The following is a 27,994-nucleotide window of genomic DNA, read 5'->3' as shown; positions in this document are numbered from 1 at the left end:
AGACTGACGTGTTAGAAGGAGCATTCTGGTCCAGGCCAGACTGGAGAAGAGGGAAGCCCAGGGCAGAATGCAAAGTCCAAAGAAAAGAATGAAGGCCTGCAATGGGACAGAAGCAGACGGAAAGGAGAGGAAGAGACACTGCACCAAGAAATATTCAGGATGTAAAACTCGGAGGATGCAGGCCTAATGAACATGGAGAATGAGTTCTCTGAGGCACTACCCAACCTTCAATTACGAAAACTCAGGGCACAGAGGGAATGTGGCTTCACCTTCATGGAGTCAACATGTTATTAATCTGCAATCCAAATCTCAAGAACATTTAGTACTGTGACAAGAAAATTAAGGCTTCCAGTGCAAATATATACATACATATACATATATATGCACATACATATATGTGTATGTGTGTGTCTATATGTGTGTGTGTGTGTGTGTGTGTGTGTGTGTGTGTGTGTGTGTGTGTGTATGTGTGTGTGTGTGTGTGTGTGTATCCCAGAAGATCTGATTTAGATCCCAGAAGTCTGATTTTTCTTCCTCGGGAACACTACAACTGTTTCTTTTTCTGAAGGTCAATAATATCCTGGTACTTGAAGTTACTTTCAAGAAACAAATGAACACGGTCGATTTGCATAGAGGTCCCTTACATGACTGGAAGACTCCCTTGACTGTAACCAACTCAAATATGAATACCCACTCCAGCAATTTAGTTCAATAGACTTCTTGCTGGTTTCCTTCCCACCTGTAAGCAATCAAATGCTATTTCACGGAGATGAAGAGTCAGATCCTTCCAGCTCTGCTATTTACTAGATATGATGTTGGACAGGTAAAGAAACTTATTTGTTTCCATTTCTTCATCTGAAAATTGGGATAAAAACAGTACTTACCCTCAGAGATGTTATAAGGTTTGACTGACATACTGTTAGGTAAAGCGCTTAGCATGGTACATGACAGTTTCAGATAATATCATCAATTGTTATTTCATGTTCTTCCTTTGTATAATCTAGGCCAGTGGCTCAAACTGAAATGTGCAGCTGAATCATGGGGAAGGTTTACTAAACTACAGGCTACTGGGCCCCTCCCTTAAATTTCAGGTCTGGAGTGAAGCCTGAGAATGTGCATGTCTAACACTGAGAATCACCCATCTCTTCAGTAGCTTTTTCACTGTATGAATACCTTCTCCCCATCCCCAGCTCCTGAAGCCACTGACCTGCCTAGAAGCTGATGTGCAGAGACAATAACTTCTGTAGAAAAGCAAAGGCCAAACATCTGAATCCTATATCCAGCCTCTCAACATTTAGTTTAACTTTGGGCAAATCCCTATTACTATCTCTTTGTCCTAACATAAGACTGAAAATTTCTTTTCATTAGCTCTCCAGGTTTCTCACTGTATGAACTGAAAAACATCTGCACACTACAATGGTTACACTTTTAAATCCCTCTGGCACATCTATAGCATCCATCCTGTCCAAACTGTCACTGAACTACTTGCTACCTTGACTAGCTCTCTACTATACACATCTTGCTTACCCCAGTGAGGCTGTGAATGCCTCAGCCACAGCATCTGGGTTTTCAGCATTTTCTATGGTATTCAATAAATATACATACATTTAGAGCTACCAAAACTGTTTATATTAAAACAGGTAGGCCCTATTAATATTGGTACTTCACTCATTTGCTCATAAATAAAAAAATAATAATTGCTAAGTTTTTATTGGGTTCTAATCAGGTTCTGTTCTAAGCACCTCACATGGATAAACACTTAGTCAATCCTCATACATCTTTATAAAGTAGGTGATATTACTATCCCCATTCTGCAGATGGGGAAAGTAAGGCTCAGAGAAATAACCTGCCCAAGAACACACAGCCAGTAAATGGCTAGGCTGGGATTTAAATTCAGGGAGTCTAGCTCTAGAATCCTTAACCATGATGCTACTGCTTCTTAAAGTGAAAACTCCCTAAGACATGGACACACTACAACAGAATGCCAGGAAATGGAATAGTAAATCTTTAGAGATTTCTTTTCTCAAAAAAGAAGGAAGGAAGAGGGGGAGGAGAGACAAAAGAAGGAGAAGAAGGAGGAGGAAAACCCATTGAGATCAGCAAAGCTATCCAGCTGAGCCCAGCCTAAGCTGGCTGAACCTCACAGATGTGTGAAAAGTAAACATCTATTGTTGTATGAGGTTTTGTGGATACCGTTCAGCAAAAGCCAACAGATAAAATACCTGACTCACTAGGTACACCTACTGAGAGATCAAAGTGGATAACAAAACACTCACCTCAAAAAAACTGGATGGGCCAATTACAAAAAAAACTCATCAAAAGCAAGCAAATTTGGAATAATATTAATCGAAGTATATATAAAGATTATTAGAAATGCACTGTTCTTTTTCTCTAGCAATTCTGGCAAAAGCAAATAAAAATAACGCTAAAGGCAAATTCTATGTGACAGCATTTGAATTCCTGCCCTGACCACAGGAAGCAAGTCTTCAGTAAACCTTTGCTTGAAAGGCCAGCTTGTGCTTTAAGCAGGAAAATCAATAAGGCTGCTTTATCTGACAGATAGCTGCTCATACCTAACAGACCCTGTGGAAAGATGGGGATTTTTGACCTGGGACCTTGACTGAAACCACTGCTGGACAGGAAGTTAGGTCTAAGGTTTTAATATTCATATACGGAGACTGAAGTAATTGACGACTTTAACGAATCTACCAAATGAGGTAGCTGGGAGTGGTATCCAGAAATTACAGTTCTAGCATAGTAAAAGATGTAGACATAAGGTTCCAAAGCCAATTGGAATCTTTTTTTTTTTTTTAAAGAGATGGAGTCTCACTATGTTGCCCAGTTGCCCAGGCTGATCTCAAACTCTTGGTCTCAAGTGATCTTCCTGCCTCAGCCTCTCAAAGTGCTAGGATTACAGGCATGAGCCACTGTGCCTGGCCACCAATTGGAGTCTTGATGAAACTACTAGCAAGTCTACATGCCTAAAAAAATCCACCCCAAAAGTTTATAAATTAGACATGGGGTACAGAATGCTCTTTACTAGAAAGAGTGGCCACTTCTTTCAGTTTCTTATAGTTTTACTCCTATTTGCTTAAGAAAATTCTCCTTTCTTGGTCGGGGGTGGTGGCTCATGCCTGTAATCCCAGCACTTTGGCAGGCTGAGGCGGGCAGATCACGAGGTCAGGAGATCAAGACCATCCTGGCCAACATGGTGAAACCCCGTCTCTACTAAAAAATACAAAAATTAGCCAGGCGTGGTGGTATGCACCTGTAGTCCCAGCTACTGAGGAGCCTGAGGCAGGAGAATCGCTTGAACCCAGAAGGCAGAGGCTGCAGTGAGCTGAGATTGCACCATTGCACTCCAGCCTGGGTAACAGAGCGAGACTCTGTCTCAAAGAAAAAAAAAAGAAAAAAGAAAATTATCCTTTCTTAAATCTAGGTAGAGAATCTTATTTGTACAGAGATGCCATGCTTGAGTCTAAATCAGAGGCTGCATTTTGACTGGAAAATCCACAGTCTGCGAGAGTTTTAAATTGAGGTCCATATACTATTTTGGTGTTTCCATGAAGTCTTCCTGCTGTGGATTCTCCACACCAGTGCCACACCCAGCAAAGTGGAGTGGCACCATGTCCAAACAAAACCACAACCATGCTGGTGTGGCCTAAACTAAAGTCAGGCTTTTTCCCACAATGCAATCTTCATGTTCAGTGGGACAGTGTCCAAGTCCAAATTCCATCACGGTCCACTCAGCAGAGTCTCTATGCTGTTCTGTTTATAACAAATCCATGTGGGAAATCCATGTGAGAAACTTTATATAGCATCCTTTAATACCTGAATGGGGTGAGAAGGGGCTTTGAACCAGAGGGTAAAAACAGAAATGTACTATGTCTTTGGGTGACTACTACATCTGAATTATTTGAGGAAGAGAAGAAGGGTAGGAGAGAGGAGGGAAGTTAAGGTATAATCACTATTTCATGGAAAGATAAAGAACCCCTCCCCTCTGGACTCCCATTTCCACTCTGTCCACTTGAAAATCATATGGGTAGCTAGAGGAAGGAATGACTCCTGGACGCTCTATCTCCATTGCTATGTGTTGTACAGGAATGGCTGCTGGGAAGAATCCAGGGCAGCCAGGCTCACAAAGCACTGATACTTACAGAAGGGACAGCGTCAGGGCTGCTCAACCTCTTCATCAACAATTTAGAGCATTTTGTAATCTACTACTAGTTAGAATGAGGGATGAATATATGGGTACATCATTAAACCCTGAATATCTACTTACAGGCTCCACAAACTCAAACATCTTTCTCTCTTGGACTTCCTGCACCTTGAAGACATATTCCAGGGATACTTCATAGAAATGCTGCCGGACCAGGTCCACTTGGCTGTCTGCCTACAAACAAGACGGAATTTAAGAGAAAAATCAAGTCACTACCCAAGGATAGCATTCCGAAAGCAGGTCAGAAAAAAAAATCTCAGGAGATAATTTTCAAAAACAAATAAAATAGCATTACACAGAAGAAGAATAACTATAGTAACTATTTCACTATGCAAAAGTACACTGAAACATCATATTATACAACTTAAATACATACAATTTTTTTAAAACAAAAAAAAGCTTTCTAATGAGATTATTGGTTTAAAAAGGTAAATGTATACAAGGAACTCAAACAACTCAACAGAAAAAAAAAGCCCCATAAATAATACCACTAAAAAGTGGGCAGAAGATCTGAATAGACATTTCTCAAAAGAAGACATATAAATGGCCAAAGGATATATTAAAAAACGTTCAACATCACTAATCATCAGGGAAATGAAAGTCAAAACCAAAATGAGATATCATCTCAACCCAGTTACAATGGCTATGATCAAGATTAAAAATAGCAAATGCTGGTAAGGATGGGGAGAAAAGGGAACTGATGGTGGGAATGTAAATTAGTACAACTATTACGGAAAGCAGTGGAGATTTCTCAAAAAGCTAAAAATAGTACTACCATATAATCCAGCAATCCCACTACTTGGTATTTATCCAAAGAAAAGGAAGTCACTATATCAAAGGGATACCTGTACCCCCATGTTTACTGCAGCACTATTCACAACAGCCAAGATATGAAGTGAACCTAAGAGTTCAATGGATGAATGGATAAATACACACACAGAGACTGCTATTCAGCCATGAAAAAGAATGGAATTCTGTCATTTGCAGCAACATGGATGGAACTGGAGGTCATTATGTCAAGTGAAGGCACAGAAAAACAAATATCACTTCTTCTCATTCATATGTAGGTGCTAAAAAAGTGGATCTCAAGGAAGTAAAAAGTAGAATGATAGTTATCAGAGGCTAAGAAAGGGGTGGGAGTCAGGCGCCGTGGTTCATGCCTGTAATCCCAGCACTTTGGGAGGCCAAGGCGGATGGATCACAAGGTCAAGAGATCGAGACCATCCTGGCCAACATGGTGAAACCCCATCTCTACTAAAAATACAAAAATTAGCTGGGCATGGTAGCACACATGGTAGCTACTTGGGAGGCTGAGGCAGAAGAATCACTTGAACCCAGGAGGCGGAGGTTGCAATGAGCCAAGATCACGCCACTGCACTCCAGCCTGGTGACAGAGCAAGACTCTGTCTCAAAAAAAAAAAGGGGGAGAGGGTGGGGGGGGGGGGTGGGAAGGATGAAGAGAGGTTGCTTAATGGGTACAAAAATACAGTGAGATAAAAGGAATAAGTTCTAGTATTTCATAACACAGTAGGATGACTATGGTTAACTGATGTACGGTGTATATTTCATAATATCTAGAAGATATGAAATGTTCCCAACACAAAGAAATGATAAATGTTCGAGGTGATGGATACCCTAAATACCTTGATTTGATCATTACACATTATAGGCATGTATCAAAATAGCATACATCCCCTATAAATATGTACAATTACTACATATCAATAAAAAAGGTAAGTGGGTGAGCCAAACCGATGTCATATTAGCCCAAATAGTATGTCACATGTTAAAAGTACTCGAATCTAACAAACAAAACAGAAATAAGAATAATGATAATGGTTATCTGAGCACTAACTTTGTGCCAGGAATCATGCCCATAGCTGTACATACATTACCTTATTTAATCTTCATTAATTTTAATTATTTAATCTTCAATAAATTCCTAGAAAAGAGATATTATCTGTATCTCTAACATACAGGAAGAAAATGTAATCCATTGACATTAAGGAACTTGACTAAGGTGACACAGCTAGTATAAGGCAGAGCTGGGATTTCTGTCCTGGTGGATCTGCCCCTAAGGCCCTTGGATCATCCTGAAACCACCAGTCTCTACTGTCTCCTCATACCCTGGGACAACCTGGGTTCCATGGGAGACAGATTCTTACAGTGAAAAAGAAATTCCTGCAGAGTCATCCTCATCTAGACCTTTCCAATACACAAAACAAGCTGTCAGAGGGCAGGGAATCTCAGAAAAGGCCATGGGCCATGTTCACAGACGTCCCAAATACTTTCTTTGCGATAAGAACAACAGTTTACTCCAAGCAGGGAAATTTCAACACTCCCTCTCAATTTCACTTCTCCCTCTGTGCAGGTGTGTGTCCTCCCTCTGTGCAGGTGTGTGCAGGTGTGTGTCCAGGACAGGCCCACGAGCGGGTACAATTGAACCACTGATCTGGGATCTGGCACCCAGAGAGAAACTCCATGTATGGAGTTGCAAGATGCTATGCTGGGAAGTATCTCAACTCTCACTATAAAGCTCTACACCTTTCCATAATGTGTCTGTGTCAAATCACTCCTTTAAAGCAGATAATTACACTGAAAGCATATTTCAATGACAAAACACTAAAGTGAATATATATTTTTAATATAAATGAATATCCTGCTAGTAAGAAACAAAACACTGTTTTCCTTAGAAATGACACAGTCAGAACCCGTTCTATAACACCCTTTACTAAGACACAGCTCCCAAAGGCATATTTCTCTTAGTGTTCCTTTGTCAACATTCCTACTGAAGAAACTTGGAACAGACCCCTACTTCCATTATACCAAATACAATATGCTACTTGGACATCTTAAGAGCTTAGCAAATCATCTATCCGTTCCACCATCATGAGCAAAAAGAAACTTCCTTCATAGAACTTACAGCATAGTAAAGAAAAAAGACATTAGTCAAATAAGTTAAGAGAAAACTACAAGCTCTGCTAAAACACAATATGTTATAAAACACCCCGAAAGAATATATTCAAGTCTCTCATGCTAGCAACTTCCTCCCGCAGCAATAGACATTCTCATACTCAAAAGCCAGTCTGCTGAGTAACTGCTGGATCAAACCAATCTGAAAGGCTAAGACTGGGGGCATTTTCTAAGGCTTCCAAGCAGGGAAAGGAGATATCTGAGCACTGATGAATCTTTATTTGGAGACAGGTTTCAGAAGGTCCTGCTTCTCACCACCACCACCTCCTGCATCATGTGGCTGCTTAGACAACTGGGCTGATACACCTTCCAACTGGGCTCCTGCAGCTAAGCCCCATGTGTCCCTGTAGCCTTTGATCTTTTCGTAGCCCAAATCCAACATGCTTACACGGAGAGATGCATCTACTCCCGACCACCCCACACACCTCGAAGCTTCTCTCTGCCTGGGCTTGCCAACTGACACTGCAAGTAGAGGGGGAAAACAGGAAAAATCATTCTGAAAATCTGCAAGGGCAGGGACGAAGGATCCAGAAGGAAATTCCTATAAGGAAAACAGAATTGACTCCCACATCAGAGAGCTGCCCAAGTGCAAGCTCCAATGCTATATCCTAGCTTGTGAGACCTGCTCAAGTCATTGATCTTCTTTAGAAGATGAAGATAATATCAGCCCTTGCTTCTGAGTAGAGTGTTTCCAAGAGAAAATGGGCCAAATGATGTAAACCATTTGAAAACTGGAAAGTGTCCTGTGCATGTCAGTGGTTGCTGTCACCAGGCACTTGAGAACACAGGGGTCTCACTTCCTGCTCTACCCTAAATCAGCCACATCATCTCTGGGCTACTACACTTCTCTCCTAACTGGTCTCTCTGTCTTCATTCTCTCCCTCTGTCCCAATCTACTCTGCACCCAGGAGCCAGAATATCTTCCCTTAAAATCTAAATCAGATGGTCTCATGGCCCCTTCAAGGACTTCTCATGGCCTCTACCATGGTCTGCAAGACCCTGTGTAATAATCGGCCCAACCCTCCAGCCTCACCTCCTCCCATCCTAACCCACTGTCACCCTGCTCCAGCATGGTGACATGAGTAACTTCTGGATCTCCTTCCTGTCCTCTAACACTCCAAACCCCTTTCTTTCCCACAACCTTTGCACCTGGTGTTCCTTCTGCCCAAAAACCTCTTCTCCTAGATAAACACACATTTTAACTTCAACATACAGTAAGAAATACTTTTTATATTATGAATCAATAAACACACATAATGGTTAAGTGCAATGCACTTTCATATATATATATATATATATATATATATATTTTTTTTTTTTTTTTTTTTTTTTTTTTTTTTAAGACGGAGTTTCGCTCTTGTTGCCCAGGCTGGAGTACAATGGCGTGAATTCAGCTCACCGCAACCTCCACCTCCTCCCAGGTTCAAGATATTCTCCTGCCTCAGCCTTCCCAAGTAGCTGGGATTACAGGCATGCACCACCATGCCCGGCCAATTTTGTATTTTTAGTAGAGATGGGGTTTCTCCACGTTGGTCAGGCTGGTCTCGAATTCCTGACCTCAGGTGATCTGTCCACCTCGGCCTCCCAAAGTGCTGGGATTACAGGCATGAGCCACCGCACCAGGCCTCGTATTTTTTACTCTATTTTAGCCTACCCTATTGTATAACCCAATAATTGTGATTTTGCAGCACACTCACAACCTGAAGAAGAATTGTCCTGGCCTTTCATTAGCTCATTCCTTCTGGGCTCAGTTTAAATGTTACCTCTTTAGGAGAGGCTTTCATTGACTACATTATTTTAAATAGGTTACCAGGAAATCTCTGTCTCATCTCCCAATTTAAACTCTTATCTATTCCTTTCTTGAGACAGAGTCTCGCTCTGCTGCCCAGGCTGAAGTGGAGCGGCATGATCTCAGCTCACTGCAAACTCTGCCTCCTGGGTTCAAGTGATTCTCCTGCCTCAGCCTCCCAAGTAGCTGGAATTACAGGCGCGTGCCACCACATCCAGCTAATTTTTTTTTGCATTTTCACTAGAGACAGGGTTTCACCTTGTTGGCCAGGCTGGTCTCAAACTCTTGACCTCAAGTGATCCACCCGCCTTGGCCTTCCAAAGTGCTGGGATTACAGGCATGAGCCACCATGCCTGGCCTACTAGACTACTAGAATATAAAGTCCATGAGAACAAAGACCTTGTCTAATTTTTTCATTTTTCTCCTCCAGTGCTCAGAATGGTGTATGGCCCATAATAAACGTTCAACAGATGCATGCAGAATGAATGAATTGATCCCCACGTGGCCATCAGTCAGCACCAAAGGCACATCCCGTCAGTGACCCAGAACTAAGAACAAATGCATAACTCAATGCATTCCCAAAGGAAAAGGAAGAAGAAATCCTAAGTGGAATGTTATGCTTCTCTTGCCAATGCCCCAGAATGGTGTGGGCCACAGAATCCATCACATCCTTGGGCCCCCTGCAATGAAATTATAAGCCAGGATTCCAACCCACCCTGCAGACCGCTCAAGACAGTTTCCCTGCCTGCCACTTGAGAAGCTATAAATCTACCGGCTTGATTAAACCCGTCAACCATTCTGCACTTCTTGGAAAAGAGACTTCCTCCTAGATTGCAATTTCCATGAAAGAAGATCCTTCATTTCACTTTCTACAAAACACCCAGTGCCTGGACAGACTTTTGCAGAAGCGTCCAATGAGTATTTGTTGAAGCAATGACTACTGTTTTTGAGGATGGCTTTTTTACCATTCAAAAACTATGCATTTGTTTAAATCATCCACTAGATGGCAGTGCCATTCCACATCACTGCCCTGTAGTTTCTACTTCCAGGGATCTAGGGATGGGCTGGAATTTAAAAGTATTCCGTGCAGAACCCTGCAATCACGGAACAACTCTGGATAATCAAAGTGGAAGGTTTCATCAAAGGTGTACCAGGTGCTCAACAATGTTCCTAAAAGTTGAATTTTTAATAAATGTGAAGAAACTGATCACTACATAGCTGAACACCTTGAGCAAAACACCTGACCCCTACAAGAAACTCAGTTCCTTCATAAAATGTAATTCAAGAAATTTGAAATGGATGATCACTAAGGTCCTTCCCTCTCTCCAATTCTATATCATGACATTGGCATTAAATAACATAGCAGGCAAGAGAGCCTCAACATCCCTCCCCAGATAGAGACGTAGAAAAGCAAACTGGGTGAAGGGAATGGGCGGCACAGCCAGTGCTGGAGTTGACTCATTACCAATAAGCTATTTATCCTATCTGAGCCTCAGTTTCCTCATGTGTAAAACAGAGTAATAACCACATCTATACCTCTTAGGGTGAGGATTCCAGAAGATTCCACGTAAAGTGCTTAACACCGTACCCGGGCCATAAATATGCATTCAACAAATGTTTCCCTATATTATAGTTGTTATTGATGTGGTTGGTGGCAGTAGTAATATCATCACTGTTCTTTTTTTTGTTTGGTTTTTGATTTTTGGTTTTTGGTTTTTTTTTTTGAGACAGAGTCTCTGTCACCAGGCTAGAGTGAAGTGGCGCAATCTCGGCTCACTGCAACCTCCGCCTCCCTGGTTCAAGTGATTCTCCTGCCTCAGCTTCCTGAGTAGCTGGGACTACAGGCACCCACCACCATGCCCAGCTAATTTTTGTATTTTTAGTAGAGACGAGGTCTCACCATGTTGGCCAGGATGGTCTCGATCTCTTTACCTCTTTAGTGTTAGATTTTTATACAGTTTAATTTAGTTCAGGTACAACTAAAAAGCAATGCCTGAGAACTGACCTGAACAGACCAGAACCTGCAAGATCTGCAACCCAATCCTTACACTCAACGTACTTAGAAAGTGTGACTAGGTCAAAGGCAAGAACATAAAGGACTATAATAAGAAAGCATAATGGAAAACATCCACTGAAATACAGAACTGTCAAAGTCAGGAATAGTGGCATCCAGTCTGAGAACAGAAAATGGAGCGGAACAGGCCAATCATAAAGATATTTACACATTTTATATTAAATATAAAATACTTTATACTTGAGCAGCAGTTATATTTGCCTTCCCATGTATAACATAAGTAGGACAGGTATTTCATGAGTATTTAACAAATATAGGAAATAAAGCTTAGAGAATCTAAGTAATTTGCTCCAGGTCACAGAGTAAATACACAGCAGAGGTTTTGAGGCAAGGTATCCTCTTTGCCAGCCCAGCATTCTGAACACTGTGGTAATTCAGAAGACATTCACAGCCCTAAAAGAAAATGCTGGACTCATTCCAGACCAAGTCTGCAATATTTGACCACGGAGAGAATGGATCTAGTGGAGAAGCACCTTTGTTCTAGAGAATGCCATGCCTACAGGGTAACTGTGCTGTGGGCCTCCCAGATTCAGTAGGTGCTAGAATAACCACACACCTGCTCAACTCTGAATACTCTGAATATCTGTACTAATAATGATGCATAGTCATCTAATCCGTAATTTATACCTGCTTAGAAACTGGAGAGCTGGGCAGACCTGGTCACTGTGAAGCACAGCCAAAAAGCTTTTCTTTAAATGTAAGTTAGTTTCCAAATCCTAAATGCCAAGTGATGCCAGAAGAATAACTAAAAAGTGAGGGTATCAAGACAGATTCTAAACGGAATCCCATATTTATCATGGATTATCTGTGTCTGTGAGATAGTGCCATATCCTCATGTCAAGTTGGGATAGCCTTTGTATCTCGTGAAAATAAGATTTTTTTTTTTTTTTTAGGTTTTTCAATCACATTTGACAAGATTTACCTGAGTAGCTATGCCACTTCAAGAAGCACTTCCTCCGCTTTTGCTTCTTTTTCCCTACTCAGGCACAAGATCTTCAAGGATAAATTAGTATTTTCTACTTTGTAAAGCACACACCAAATAGTCAATGCTGTTTATTGGCTGGCCAAGAACTGATCTACAAAGTCCATTATAAACCTTTGTTGCTGCTACAGTTGTCATTGTTGTTGAGTAATGGTCCTTATCACTACTCTAAAAACTGGATTAAATACTCATTTCAAAGCAAAGAGTTCTGAGAACACCACATTCCTATCCCAAGATGTGTAACCAATTGTGGTTGGGAGGGGATTGAACTCCACCATCTCCTGAGTTACTTCAACCTTTCAACCTCTGACTCTACTGTCCTCATATGAACTTTCACCTAACAGAAGCACTGGCATGGTATCTGCTCAAAAAGAATTAAAATTTAAAAACAGGGGCCAGCCTGGAAGCCACGGTAGCCTCTTTTGGCAAAAATATGAGAGAGGTCAAGCAAACTGTTGAGTTAAATAAGATGACATTTTTAAAGCCAAATTTGAGGTTCCACTAGGAAACTCCCTATCTCCAAGAAGCATAAACTCCCTTAACATGCCAATCTTCATGAACTAAATAAAAATGGTCACAGCTCCATGGCTGCGATGGCTCCATCATTTTTCTTTCCAAGTGAACTACTTTTTAAAAGATACCATGCAAACCCAGAAAAACCAAGCGCAAATTTAAGAATGTATTTTCTTGAAACAACATTACCAAAGCACAAAACATATACAGGACAATAAAGCACTGCTTTAAAAAAAAAAAAAAAAGAAAGAAAGAAAACTAATGTCAAGTGCTGGTTGAAATAATGAAAAAATTAATATTAAGGAAGGATAACCATAGTGTTTGAGATGCTAACATTTCAAATCACTGATAAGAGGCAGGAAGTCAAAAGGTAAAGTAATAGAGGGCAGAATTAAGGCCAAGGGTGAGAGAAACAGGAAAAGAAATGTCAGTATGAAATGAAGGCATCTAGCAATCAGGGCAGCCCAACAAGGAGGTGGTCATCTCGGCCAGCAGTGTGTTCCACCTTGACAGGCGGGAAAGCTACAAAGGGTGGGGTGGGATGGGAGGACACAAAGGCAGTCCAGGCATCAGGCATTGGATGAGGGATCAGGAGCAATCCCCTGACTTCCCAGGTCCCTTCTAACCCTAAGATTTTCCAGCAAAGAGCAACCAGCACATATCCACAGCATCATGTACAAATTGAACACTTTATTCAGGATACTAATAAAGTCTCTTACCTCCTGAAGCTGAGATTCTTTCTTTTTGGAAGACAAATTCAAGTGTTTTTCTAAGATGCCACAATACTTTTCTGTCTCTTTGTCATACTTCTTTTTGGCTTCCTGGCAAAAAAAGAGAAGAGAAAAAGAAAAAGAGTAACACGTTGCAGGAATAAAAGCAGCCTCCATCTCTCAAGATCCTTCTGCTGCTCAGAACACAGATGATGACTCAGCTCCTACTTTTCAGGTAATGCCCATTAAATCCTGCAGCCACCCATCAACAGCCCCCTGGGTTTGAGTGTCTAGCAGAGAGGCACCAACCAGGACAAGACCAGAAATGAGGTAAATACGAATATCTAATGGTGGCAAAGCCAAGATTCCCCCTCTAAGAACTTTGTGAAACAGAAATTTCTACTTTCTAACTCACAAGGATATTCAAGGCCAGAAGGCGGCCAGGGGTTGGGGGTTGGGGGCTGGGGGGCAGCAGCAGTGTGGGTAACTATGAAGCTAACACCAAGGAAGGAAGATCTCCTTACAGCTTGAATGAGACAAGTCTAGACTAAGGCTAGATCCAGCCTTAATACTGTCCAAAAAACACTTCTTGGTATGTAACCCTAAATATCTCTTGACACTTAATATCACATGCAGGTCTTTAAGCTGAGGAATAATTCAAAACAACAATATTATCTTCACACAAATTTGTTTACTACGGCACCATTTATGCTAGCAAAAAATAAATAAATAAATAAAAGCAGCAGCAGCAACATCACTTCCAAGGATAGCGTTTGGCATAATTAAAGTACGGAACATCCAATAAGCATAACTAGTCATTGGAAAACTAGAGAGAAAAGTAAATCAGCATCATATAAACTTGCTGCATCCTACATAGAGTGTGTCTACCTATGGACAAAGATGAGGTGGGAATTTACTTATATGCAAATACCTGAGTTATGGTAATGGGGTAACAGTTATTTTTCTCTTCTCTTTAAGAAATTCTTAGCCGTATTATTGTCTTCAAAATGAAAAATAATTATCATAATTAATCCCTGCTCCCCACCACTGAATCATTGGATCACTGTGGTTCTATTTCTATCTCCCATTTGACTGATAAGAAAACTTGGGCCCAAAGAGATGAACTTGTAAAAAGTCACGGAGAGTGACAGAGCCGGGATTGGAGCCTAGGACAATGTGCCTCCAAAGCCCATGTTCTCCACCACAGCTGAGACAGATTGTCACAGGTAGTCTGCCTTCCTTCCACATTCCAATGGGGAGAGCAGGCAAGGAAGCTGGAAGAAGGTTGGCACTTGGCTGATAAATGGGATCAAATTTGCTAATTGGGTAGATTATTCCTGCTTTTGACTCATGTGAAGCCTGAACCCATAGGGATGTTTTTCTGCAACTCCAAAGCCTAGAAGAGAAAAAATATTTTCTGGCCAAATAAAGAAGCTCAGACACATCTCTTTATTCCTTTAACAAATTTATAATCAGCAACCACTCTGTGTAAGGCTCTACTTTATAGGCACTAGAAATACAAGACAACAATGGTCCCAACCCTCATGGTAGAAATGTTCTAGTAGGAGAACCATGATTAACCAGTAAACAAATAATCAGCATAATTATAGACTGCTGCAAGTGCTACAAACGAAATAAACAGGGCGCAGTCACAGAGATTCTTTAGATAGGGCACCCAGGAAAGGCATCATTTGGGGAAGGGAGATGTGAGCTGAGACCTACCTGTTAAATACAGAAGGAGCAGAGTAGAGCCTTCTAGAGCAGAACCAACAAGTGCAAATGCCCTGGGGCAGGACACTCGGAGCCAAGAAGCCACCACCCAGAGCTAACAAGCTCCACATGTCAGAATACCATTCATCTGGTACATGGCTCACAGAGTGGGCAGAATAACCATATATCCATTTTAGCTGACATATACTCATTTCTATGAATCTGAGTTTTGCTTAAAAGACTGCTCACATACAAGAACAATTAAACATTTAGCAGCAAATGAAGAAAAAACCTGAGGACACATTACTCCTTCAAATTTGAGGAGGGTACAGGCAAGAGACTTGACTCAAGCAATTCTTTTCCATTAGTGAAACCAGCAACTTTAAACTGGGGCTCCAACTCCAAATGCTACTCACATGTATCCATTCCCACCAGCCTTATCAGCAACCCCAAAAGGAGAATCCTGGTCCCAGACAGTCTAGCTGGCCAGAGGTGAGAAAAGGCCAGGGAACATGAGTCACTGGCATTCTGGGACATTCTGGCAACTTGTGCCTCCACATTCCATGTTTAAGAGGACACTCAAAGTTAGAGAAAGAAATAAGGAGAAAGGGAAGCCGTTTCTGTCCTGAAAAAACAGCAATAAGACCTCTGCTGCAAAAAAGTACTACAGCTTAGATAATGTTCTTAAGATGGGAGAGTGTGTCCATTACTCAGGACACAAGATGGTTTTCACCTTCCAGAGAGTCTACTGTGGGGTAGTTAAGTGAAGGATTGAGTTAGAATCCTAAAATTTATTCCCAACTCAATATGGACTGGCTAGAAACAAATCACCATCCCTCCCTAGGACTCAATTTCCTCAACAATAAACTGAGGATGATTAGATAATTGCTCAGGTTTCTTCTTTCAGCTCAAGGGCCATATAACAAAATAAAAATAAGAACACCCCCTCCTCAAAGGATTTCTAGGGTTAAATGAAATAAACCGCATATAGTGCTTGGCAGGGTGCCTGCCACATGGAAAGTGCTCAATAAATGTCAGCAATGGTGGTGACAGTGGTGAGCTCATCACCTAAACCTGCCTCCTTCTTATCAAGAACATACCTGCTTTCCATGTCTCGTGTGCCATGAAGGTAACCCTCCCAAGAACCTAGTACAATTGGAAATTAGACATTTCTTTGTATCTTTTTTTCTAATGTCTTTCACTCCAGCTACTTCATGAGCACAGCAACCACGCCTGCCTTGTTCTCCACCAAATATCAGGCACAGAACAGTGCTGGCACACAGCAGGCTCTCACATATTTTTTAAACAAATGAACTGTGTGTATCTAATATAATCACTAACATTGAACGACTACATGACCTTGTTCACATGTTCAGGTAGCTACACAACAGACACCGTTCTAAGCATTTGATAGGAGTTCACTCACTTCTTCTTCATAATAACTCTACAAGGCAAGTTTTATTATTACCCCCATTTTAGAGATCAGGAAACAGGCATGAAGAGGTTTAGTAATCTCCCCAAGTCCACATGCAAATGGCAGAAGTGAGATTTGGATTCAGACAGTCTAGCTGTAGACCCACTCTCTACGCTACTCTCTTATGTCTGTTAACACTTATTCTAGAGTCCAGCATTCGAAATGTACCTCTGATACAGGAAAAAATAATTTCCTCAAACTTGGAAATAGAAACGTAGGGCCATGGTTATGTTAAGCACCCGGGGTCGTGCCCTACTCCAGAGTAGCACATTAGCATAAGAATGCCCAAGAATCTTCCTCCCTGGCAGCCTTCACATGGTGCACTCTGCAACAGGCTGTTATGGCAACTGAAGCAGCACCAGAGAGTGGAGGAGGAGGAAAAAGTAATTTTAGCATGGCACAGAGTTCAGAACCTCCACTTGGCCGATACCAAAACCAGCTGAAGAGCACTTGCTGGCTCTGAGATGTTCTTGAGACTGCTCCCTGGGTCGCCTAGAAGTGGATCTGTTGTTTGCTTGTTTGTTTTCTCTTAAATTTACATAATGTTATGATATAAATGTATGTGTGTGTGGAGTGATGCAAAGGAGGACATACCAGGAGGAAAAAATGACAAATGGGGAGGGATGAGAAATCACCCAAATGTCATCACAATTCTTCTTTAGTGATCATCCAAAAGTTATTTAATAATCAATAATTATTCATGGTTTAATGAATAGGAGAATAGAATATGCATGAGGGGAAACATGCTTTGGTGAGTGACTATTTAAATTCTTTTATTCTAATATGTCACCATCTATACCACCCCCCCGCCCCGGGGGACAGTAGCTAGATCACTGGTATTAAGCCCAAAGGGAGCTCACTCAGACTCTTGCCTCACCTCCTTGGTAACCATGGTAACCCTCAAGCCAGTGAGAGAAGAGGTCAGAGAGAGAGGCATCTGTGTTGAGAAGGAGAAGTAACTACTGAAAAGATAGATGACTCAACAGACAGGTCTGCTCTGCCTCAGTCTCAAAGCTCTGCATAACCCCCGGAAGCCACTGCCAAGCATGTTCAAGAGTGGGGAGGCACAGGCCCCAAGGCCACCAAGAGGAGGCCTGCGGGCAGGGCCTGCACTGCCAGGAACTGAAGGAGCATTTGCTCACGGCTTATTATCTGCCATCACTGGACTGGTTCACAGTCTGTATGTATTCTTAGTGGAATAAGACTTCGTGCAAATTATACATTCCTTAATCTCTGATACAACACCAGTGAGCTCCCACTTCCTCATAAATGTGTAAACTAAAATTAGTAGAAAATACCCTAAAACTGGGAGAAAGTCTTTGCCACAGTCCCTCTTTCAAACTGTGATCAACCATCCCTCAGAAAGACCCTGACTAAACATCATCTTTTGCAGGCCCTAATCATATCTATTTCCAGAAAGCAGATGCACTTAGGGGTGTGTGTGTGGTAGGGGTGAGGAATACCTCATTTTGCAACTAAGCAAAATCCACACAAAGTAAGAGGGTGGTGTTGCCCAAAAGCCCCTGCAGGTGGCATAAGAGACCGCAGCTGAATTGACTCACAGTTCCAGAAAAACAGGAAGAAAATGTTGGAAATCTATTTGCTTTCATTGATTCCAATGAAAACATCTTCTCTGCAGGTAGCCTCTAACACTCTACCGAAGGTCAAACCAGCTAGAGTTTCCTAGTGATTTTTTTTTTGGACATGGAGTCCTGCTCTGTTACCCAGGCTGGAGTCAGTGGCGCGATCTCGGCTCACTGCAACCTCCACCTCCTCGGTTCAAGCGATTCTCCTGCCTCAGCCTCCCGAGTAGCTGGGAACTACAGGTACCCGCCACCATGCCCAGCTAATTTTTCTATTTTAGTAGAGACAGGGTTTCACCATATTGGCCAGGCTGGTCTCAAACTCCTGACCTCGTGATCCGCCTGCCTCAGCCTCCCAAAGTGCTGGGATTACAGGCGTGAGCAACTGCGCCCAGTCCTCCTAGTGATTTATTACAGGGCAAAGGAGCCCTGGAGAATCCACCTTTTAAAAAGGAACAGGATTCCCTTTGCAGTCTCTCAAGAACACATCAGAATTAGTCAAGCTTAGGCTACAGTCCCTCCAGGTCAGTGACAACAAACAGTGATCTCTGGGTTGAAGCAGGCCTGCAGATGTCGTTTTTTGACCTGCACAATGGGTAATATATATTTTAAAATTATTTGCCAACAAGAAATTTCACATAAAACTGGCTTTTCAGTTTGTCTTGAAACATTTAAAGAATCAGCAAGAGAGGGCCCATTTCCACACCCAACAAAAATCAGCTAAACCTAAGTACCAGCTGCCTCCTTTTAAAGAAAGTCCCCGTACCCACAGGGCACAAATCTGCAACCCCTGCTTAGGCTGCATGTCCTGGATCTCCACAAAATACAATTCCACAAAAATAAATGTATTGTCCGATAAAGGCAATTGTCTAAGCACACAGCTATCTATTATAATAACACAAATGAGGTGTGGTTTCTACCTTTGGATGATTTATGAACAAGCACAAAACAATGAGATAACAATCCAGAATGGCTCCTCCAGGGTTGACGGCTCAGATGGTCGTACTTCAGTCACCCGTAAAGAACTGATGAGTTGGGCTCTATAGAGTTCTCTGCCTAAGATTTTCTGAAGAAGGTGGGCTTCGATTTTCTGAAGACATTTCTGAAGACGTTTTTTAAAGAAGGTGCTGTGTTTTCCAGACCTCTCACCCTAAAATCCAGACCAAAGCTTAAAAAATTCTCACCTTGGCAGCCCCGATCTGCTCCTTTCGAAATTTCTCCAAGGGAGTGATGAGCACCTCGCTGGCATTCTCAATCTGGTGAAGAACAAGAGTAGGGGAAAGAAGACACAAAAGCAGTATCAGTAAAGAATTACAGCAGCTCCAGCACGAGATGCCTCCCCATGTCTTAAGATAAAATTGGGGGAGGCAGTGTTGTACATGTCAACTGTTTACAACCTTTGAACTAATAGCATGTTAAATCAAAACTGTCATTTCAAAACATGATAATCTTCCTCCCATGCATGATTAATATGGATTCTTTAAAAGCAAAAATGAGGAACTCTAAAACTGTAAGCAACCCTCTGAAGGGGCAGAGGGGAACTGGTGAAAGAGTAGGGTCTAAGTTACAAGCTTCAGGTGACATTTTCTTGCAAATATTCATTTACCCAAGTTATAGGTAAAGTAGATCAACACTGAGTCTAGGTTAAAAACAAACAAACAAACAAAACACCTCTGGACATCTGATGGCGTAAAAACCTTTCAAGCCTGATTCTGTGTTGCTCTACCAAGACAGGACTGGACTAGAGCCAGGACACCTGTGCCTCCTGACTACTGGCTGCCTCTCAACTTCATCTCACAGGGCTCACCCCTCAGGTCCTGCATTCCAACCTACCGGCACTCCAATGCACCTCAAACGCACCAAACTCATCTTACCTCAGGGCCATAGCATTTGGCTATTCTTTCAGACACTGTGTTCCCAAACCCTTACAGGGACAGCTCCTTCATGTAATTAAGGTTTCAGCTTAAAGGTCACCTCTTTAGGGAGGCCTTCCCTGACTACCAACATAACTCAACCTCCCTCCCCTACCAAGTGTGTTCTGGTTCACCACTACACACTACACATTTATACACACACACACACACACACACACACACACACACCAGTATCTTGTAAAGGCTCACTTTGCCACCACTATCCCCAAAACAAAGAAGAGTGTTGAGACAAAGCAGCACTCAAACATTTTTGAATGACTAAATGAATGAATGGATTAATTCTTGATTGGCTGCCAACTGTGTGACCATGGGCAAAACATTTAACCTCTCTGGGCTCTAATTTCATCATCTGCAAAACGAGTGGGCTGAACTGTCCAGCTCTAAGATTCTATGGTCTTTTCAAAGGCAGTACAATATTTTACAGTTTCTCCTTTTAAGTCATTCATTTATCACTCTTTGCTCAACCAATTATTCCAGGAATCTCGCTGCAACAAAGCATTATTTTTCCTAAACCACATGCATGTCCACTGCAATGAAACTAACCGGGTAAATGCCAGAAGTCACAGATGGACACAGTAAAGAACTAACTGAACAATGTAAGGGACAGAAAAAGTCAAGTCTCCAAATTTATTCCTATTTGCCTTTTTCTCAATTTGGCGATCACTTATTTCAGAAGAGTGAAATTTAAGACTAGAGTGTTGTGGTGTTAATTGGTTTGATTTTGTGATTTTTATTGTTATTTGATGTTACTTAATCAGTTCACTGAAGTATTCTCCACAAATCATCTGCAAGTCTCTGAAGCTTACAAAGGTGTGCCAAGCCCCTAAAGTCAATGATTCTCAACCTTAACTACACAGTAGAATCACCTGGAAAGTTTTTAAAATCCCTATGTTTAGGCTACACTCCAACTAACTCAGAATCCCTGGACTTAGTCCCAGACATCACTATTTTTCAAACTCCCCAAGTTATTCCAGTGGACATCCATGATTGAGAATGCAGTCATAAGTAGTTGCTTATAATACGAAAGTGCTCAACTGCTCACCTGAGAATCAGGACACCCAAGTCCTTAGGCCCAGCCATACTACTACTTGCTATCAGCCTTAATAAGACCTGTTTTCTCATCTGTCAAATGAGCAATTGCAGATGGTGAGGAATAAGATCCCACTTAGTCTAAGATTCTATGACTGTGTAACATCCACTTGGTTCCAACACTGCCTGATGTTGGGGACATGGAAGCCCATTCTCTGCCCTTGAGGAACTCATATTTACTACAGGGCACAGACAGGTACAATGTTTATCAGGACACAATGTGGTAAACACAGGATCAGAAGCATGAACTGGATGTTAAGAAAATACCAACGGTAGCCATATAACCCAGGAAGTCAGGAAAGGCTTCCCAGAGAAGGTGTGGCTTTGCTTGCTGAGCTTAACTGAACTGATGGAGTTGTCACAGGGCTAGGAGGTAGAGAAGGGGCTTGCAATGGCCAGATACTCAGATGCAGACAGCAGAAACTCAATTCACTGACATTAATAAAAAAATTGCAGAGGCAAGCTGAAAAGTATAATCCAGTCATTGTTCCCTTACCACAGGCCATAGCAATCTGCAGGGTATTCATGGTGATTTGCTTACCACACCCCCACCCCCAAATACTAACTCAGCCAAGAATCAGACTCAAAAGAATCATTTCCCTTTCTTAGGCACCAGCACGTGCACAAACACACAAGCTTTCCCTTGCTTCCACCCACCACCAACCCCCACTGCTGCTGCCACCACACTTCTGATTCTGGTTCAGGCACCAGCAGTGAGCAATCAAAAGAAACTGGTCTTTCCATAGGGCAGAAGGTAAGAGGCTTCTACTCTGTTTGGAGTTTTAAAGAAATCCTCCTTTTTTTTTTTCCTTTTTTTTTGACACAGGGTCTTGCTTTGTTGCCCAGGCTGGAGTGCAATGGTGCAATCACAGATCACTGCAGCCTTGACCTCCCTGGCACAAGTGATCCTCCTACCTCCCCCCAAGTAGCTGGGACTATAAGCATATGTCGCAATGCCAGGCTTCTTAAAAAAAAAAAATTGTTGAGATGGGGTCTCACTATGTTGCCTCCAGACTGGTCTTGAACTACTAGGCTCAAGCGATCCTCTCACCTCGGCATCCCAAGGTGCTGAGATTACAGGCATGAGCCACCACACCTGGCCCCCACATTTTTTAATATTTTTTAATATAATGCAGACTTGGGTTTGAACCCAGACTGTATCACTTATTAACTGTGTGATCTGTGACAAGTTACTTAACCTCTGTAAACCTCAATATCTTCATCTGAAAAATGGCGATAATATAGATACCACTTCCCAGAGTCATCATGGGGGTTAAAATAGAAAACACATCTTGGTGAATAGTGTTCAAACTACCAACTGTTAGCATGGGAAGAAAAGAAAATGTTGATTGATGCAATATTTCCTAGGACTTTGGAGCACTGCTACCTGAAGACACGCCCTCCTAGCAGAAAATCAGTATACAGGCAGCAGGGGACTTCAAATCAGCAGGGGACTTCATTCCTCATATCTTAGGGATATGGAGGAAAATGCAAAGGAACTTCCTGTAGATGTGAAATCTCTTATCTGCTAATGCTGAACTATATCAGAATAAATTATAGGCAGGGTGGCTCATGCCTGTAATCCCAGCACTTTGAGAGGCAAGGCAGGAGGATCACTTAAGGTTTGGAGTTCGAGATCAGCCTGGGTAACACAGCAAGACCTCATCTCTACAAAAAACAAAAATAAGTTAGCTAGGCACAGTGGTGCACACCTATAGTCCTAGCTACTCAGGAGGCTGAAGCAGGAGGATCGCTTGAGCCCAGGAGTTTGAAGCTGCAGTGAGCTGTGATGGCATCACTGCACTCCAGCCTCGGTGACAGAGTGAGACCCTCTCTGTCTCCCAGAACAATAAATTCTAGTACAAAAGATATATCTTAAGAATCTGGAAATCAGCATTTGACTCTTAAATGTGGACAATGCCTCTCTTTGAAGAGCTTTTTATAGTTACCTTCATTACAAAGTACCTGTTTACTGGGTCCCTCCTACCTGGCAGGCACTGTGTTGGGTGCTTAAAAATGAAGAGCAAAGTGATCCTGCCCTCAAAGAGCTCTTGATCAGGTTCAATAAGATGCGGGGAGGGGCAGAGTGGGGCACCTTCTTTCCCATTCTGCTGGTAGAGAATCCGAGGCCCAAAAAAGTGAAATAATTCAAAAGATCCACCCTTAAGTCATACACCTTATGAAAAGACCTTAAAATGAATCTTCAGAAGGACATCATTTAACTACGTTGTTCTAAAGTTATCCACCAGAGTAATCCTTTCATATTTACAAAAGCCTTCAAATTCTACAAAGATGAGGCTTGCTGAAGAGCTCAAAACATTCAAATGGCAGAGTCTGGATTTGAATCTAGTTCTTCTGATAACCCATCCCTTGCTCCCTCAACATGAATATACTATCTGGGACCAAGAGTAGCCCAGCCCTACTCACCATCCGTATCCGTTCATCTTCAAGATTCCTGAGGACAGTGGCAAACTCCTGCAAAGACCTTGCTGGAAAACAGAAAGGGGCCATGAGGTGGAAGGAGTGTCATGGGCCTTGGGGAGCCTTTCTAGCTCTGGCTATTATGTTATGGATTTCATTTCCTTGGCACATACAGATGCCTAAAGTCAATTGCTTCCCAAGGCTCCCTTCATCTTTTTAATCATTAACCATTAAGGATGACCCAGAAACGCAGGTTAATTCCACCTGGCACCCTAGCTAGGGAATGATTTCTTCAAGGAAAAGATCTGCCTGTTCCTGAGAGTACCCAGGACTGGTGAGATGCTGGCAGGCTTCCAGGCCCCGGGCTGGAAGGGGCAGAGTTCCGCTTAGGAGTTGAAGGATTTCCTGTCCGGATTCGACCTCCTCAACCTTTGTCATGGCGTTGCGTCAGAACCCAGCCTTTTCTTTGGCGCCAGAGCTAAACAAACAGTGCTGCTGGCATTGGAAGCCACATCTCTGGCTTCTCTTTGGGTTCCTCTTCTCTGAGTCCTCAAGCCACTCATTAATAGAATGCAGCTCGAAGCATGGTGCTCATACATGAACAGTCGTCTTTGCCAAAATTATTCATAAAAGCAATAAGCATTACGTGCAATGGCCCTGAGGATACTCGAGACCCTTGAGCCATATGTTGGGAAAAGCAGCCATACATTCACAAGTTACAAGGACACGTTTTCACCACTCTCAGCTGTCTCCCAATTGCCTGTACTCAGCCCCAGATGCTGATGTTCTGCATGGCAACAGGAACTCAATAAGCATTTGATGAATTAATTAATCCAATAAAACTTTCTCAATTCTTGCTCATTTAATGGAGTCAACCAAGGTGCCCATAGAAGAATAGTGTGCAATGACAAGGCCCTGGCAAAGAAAGGTGTCTTGACATTGCAAATCCTCCATGCTTACGGCTGCCTACAGACCAAGGCAGGTGATGGTGAAGAGTGAAGCAATACACCGTGGTGATAAACAGTAACACACCTCAGCCTCTTTTTAAGGAAACAGGAGAGGTGGGGACCTCCCTGTCCACAGCACAGGAGAACCAGATACGGAGCTCCTCTCCCTATCTGAAGGCAGTGGCAGACGCATAGCTCAGCCAACTGCTGCCAGGTCAGAAGAGGGGGCCAGTAGATCAAATTCTCAAACTTTTCGAAGAAGCTGGAAAACTGGAATTTTAGATTATAAATTGAATTTATATGGTAATTCAATTTTTAAAAATGAGAGCCAAAGAAAACTGGGCTGTGTTCTCATCTCAGCCTATCATTTTGCAACCTCTGATCTAAATTTCCCCTCATCTACCTGTGTTCTACGTATGCTCTAAGCTCTTAGTACTGTGGTTGGAGGGGAAGAACGTCACTAGCCAGAAAAATACTAAAGGGAGGTGGAAAGGAGAGTCCCACTGAAAAACTTCAAGTTTCTCTCCTGCATGCTGGAGGGTGAGGCAATCCCAAAACTCGAGAAGACCAAAGTAGCCCCAAGCTCCGATCTTCACGTATCTCTGGCCCTCCACTTCCACTAAGGACTTCTTTCTTTACTAACCTTAGAGAGTTCCTATCTCAGGAAAAAGGCTCTGCTGGGACACTGAAGGCTATGACAAACAATGAACATTTTTATCTTCTGCACAGTTATGACTTACCTATACACATCTCATCATCTGTTTCTGCATCTCCTATGCACTGAAATTTAAATTCATTTAAGGAATCTGCAAACTTCCGCTTCGCTGAAGACAAATCTAGCAAGAAAAAGACAGGAAAAATCAGGAATTACTAAAATTAAACTGGCTTTCTGATTTGCTGCCCTTATTGGTCCTTCTAGGAATATCTTAGGAGGCAGATTTGTTCCTGAGTCCATTTCAAAGCACAAAAGAATATAAATTCAAAACAGTCAACACTTGGTTATAACATGAAGCACTGATTTGTTCTAGAAATTAATATTTTTGTTATATTGGCTTTAACAATTTAAGTTCTATCTCTGCTTCCTAAAGGCAACTTGTCATCTCCGTTTGACATGTGGGAATCCACTTGCCAAAGGAAGTCAGGGAGAAAGCTTGGATCAGAGCCAACATTAGTGTCCACAGCCTGCAGGTCTGCTCTGCCACTGACCCTCCACACAGTCAGTGCAGCTTCCCCCACACGTCTGACTCAACAATAATTTCCCCTAGGTCCTACTCACAACACAAACTTTCACTAGGGAGGGAGCCTGGAGAAGGCTGGAAGGAGGGGCTGGGAACTGCCCTGCCCATAGCACCTGGCCTTCCTCTTCTGACTCAAGCACAGGCGAGGCCCAGGTTCTCACAACCCTCTCCACCCTCCTCATGAGCAGAGTGGACCACCAGCCTGACAAAGCTCACCTGAATTTTCCTGGCTGGCCACATCCACCACCACCAGGAGAACAAAGCCCCGGCAATGTTTTGTATTAGGGTAAAAGCACATTCCACAGACAGTATCCATAAGAAAAACTCTCAAGGGCCCTTATCATTAAAAAGTCATCATCATAAACTTTCACTGAAGATAGTAATGAAAGCCAGTGATCCTTCTGGAGCCTTCAACGTCTCTTAAGGGTATGAAACCACCAAGGTACTTTTAAGTGGACTGGCAGATCTGGCTGCTGAGGACAAATGTGCTTAACTTAATTCCATGTGCAGTCTTCCTGTAGATTAGGCTAATCATTCAAATTACCCTCATACATGGTTCCCTCATTGAAGGGGAAATGGCATTATGTCCAAATGCCCAAGGGAGGGAAACATGAGGCAGAACCAGCAACAAGGCCTGGCTTTAATAAGATATGGGTGGCGGGGGCGGGGTGTATTGTGGCTGCACAGATCAACATAACCTACTAGAATAAAAGCATCCATGACTCCCAGTCCTTTTTCTTAGCTCCCAGATTTGTCCCTTGAGGTTAGGGATCGTGTTTTCCATCTTTCTGTTTGTTTTGGTTTGTTTCCTCTGTGTACCTGGCAGTGCATCCTGCTCAGTGTATGCTGAATAAATGTGGGGTGGGGGGGGGGGGCACTGGATACAAATCCAATCCCCAGTGCTCATTCCAAGCAATAGCTGCTAGTGGAAGAGCTGGGCGTGGGCTGTGCTGCTGTTCTCAGGACCAGGGCTCAAGCTACTGCATGGAGAGCAGCTGCAGCTCCTGCTCCTGGACTGCCCTCCCACACGCTGTGATGACACGGTCCCGAGCTAGCTGCGGCTTGTCCAAAGCGCTCTGCTCTACACCAAAAGAAGGCACTTGGGGTGGAGAAGGGGAACACAGGAGCCAACAGTCTTTGATCTCTCCCTCGTTCAGTCACTTTCACAGAATGGTCCTTACCAAAATGTCAAAAGATGTTGGCAGGGGATTCAGGCATCTGACAAAAATGGCCAGCCCAGGCTGAGGCTATCCCTCAGAAGACAAATCACAAAAGGCAAGCCAAGAAGGAAACAGATGCACCCAAAAGCCAGAACACCGTGGGTAGGAAGGCAGGAGGAGGCTACAGGTAGACACGAGAAAAAAGGGAAAGAATAATATTTTAGAGTGGAAGACAATGTTCTGTTAGAGCCTCCAAATGTGTGTGCATCAAATGTGGGTGTGGTTATACACATTCCCCTTTTAGTCAGAATGTTTCCTGATGAGAACTCACAAAGGTCTGCACTAAGAGTAACACAGGTTTGCCTTTCTACCCACCTGACAATCCTGTGCCTCCCCCATAAGCAAGAGAAACTCAATCACCTCAACAAAGTGGAAACAGGTGAAATGCAAGCCAGGCTCAGGAAAGCTCCCAGCACACACCTGAAAAGCCGCACTGCCAAGGGCAGCTGCCATGAGGATCAGGGAGTGGCTGGTCATGCACAACGGGGCCTTTGTGAGGCTTCTGCACAGGGGGACCCGCTGAATCAGCGCAGGGCCTGTTAGCTTATGACCAGCAGGTGACCTGATTTCCTTGTCCACTGGCATGGAGCACACCCTGCCACAGTGCAAGCCTTGGAAGCAGTGAGGACCCCATGAAGCTGAGGGACAGGCTGATCCCCCGATAGATGATTAGGTAATGACTGCTGGTATGGAGTCAGTATTGGGCTTCAGGCCAATGAGGAAAGCTGGGTAGAGTGAGAATCCTAATGAATGGACCTGAAAAAGAAACTCACCTCAGGCTTGATAGGGGAATTTTTCAGTAAAGCTAAAGTGGACACCTGTCCTTTTACTTGTTTGGAATCCATTCCCCAGACTTTGGGACAGCATCTCAAGCTTGTTTTGGAGAACCTCCCTTCTCCACTTGCATTCTATGGGGTGCTGGTGACAGGGTGATCAACCCCAACCCCTTGCCCCTACCCCAATCCCACAGCTCCTGGGTTCAAGTTCCAGCTCCAACATAGATCAGATGTGTAACCAACCCTGGGTTAGTCGTAAAGTCTCAGTTATCTCATGTGACGGAGGCTGTCAGCCTGTGCATTAGGCAGGGAGGATCCAGTGAGAAACACTGTATAGGCACT

The 27,994-nt window shown here is 42.9% G+C and overlaps 1 protein-coding gene across 10 annotated transcripts in view; it reads right to left on the bottom strand.

The window, feature by feature from the left end:
- Positions 1-27,994, bottom strand: part of ARHGAP26 (Rho GTPase activating protein 26) — a 454,090-nt gene that overhangs the window by 325,385 nt on the left and 100,711 nt on the right. For all 10 annotated transcript variants that reach the window (XM_054487310.2, XM_063665239.1, XM_054487312.2 and 7 more), the window contains exons 2-6: positions 25,159-25,254; positions 23,478-23,539; positions 19,212-19,283; positions 13,270-13,371; positions 4,283-4,393 (exon numbers count right to left, since the gene is read on the bottom strand). In XM_054487310.2, coding sequence (XP_054343285.1) covers positions 4,283-4,393; positions 13,270-13,371; positions 19,212-19,283; positions 23,478-23,539; positions 25,159-25,254 — 443 coding nt within the window. The remainder of the gene's footprint in view (positions 1-4,282; positions 4,394-13,269; positions 13,372-19,211; positions 19,284-23,477; positions 23,540-25,158; positions 25,255-27,994) is intronic.

Source organism: Pongo pygmaeus, chromosome 4 (genome assembly GCF_028885625.2).
Source record: "Pongo pygmaeus isolate AG05252 chromosome 4, NHGRI_mPonPyg2-v2.0_pri, whole genome shotgun sequence".
In the NCBI taxonomy this organism is placed as follows: Eukaryota; Metazoa; Chordata; class Mammalia; order Primates; family Hominidae; genus Pongo; species Pongo pygmaeus.
The sequence above is the reverse complement of the archived record's forward strand: the minus strand, read 5'-3'. Positions and strand labels throughout refer to the sequence as shown.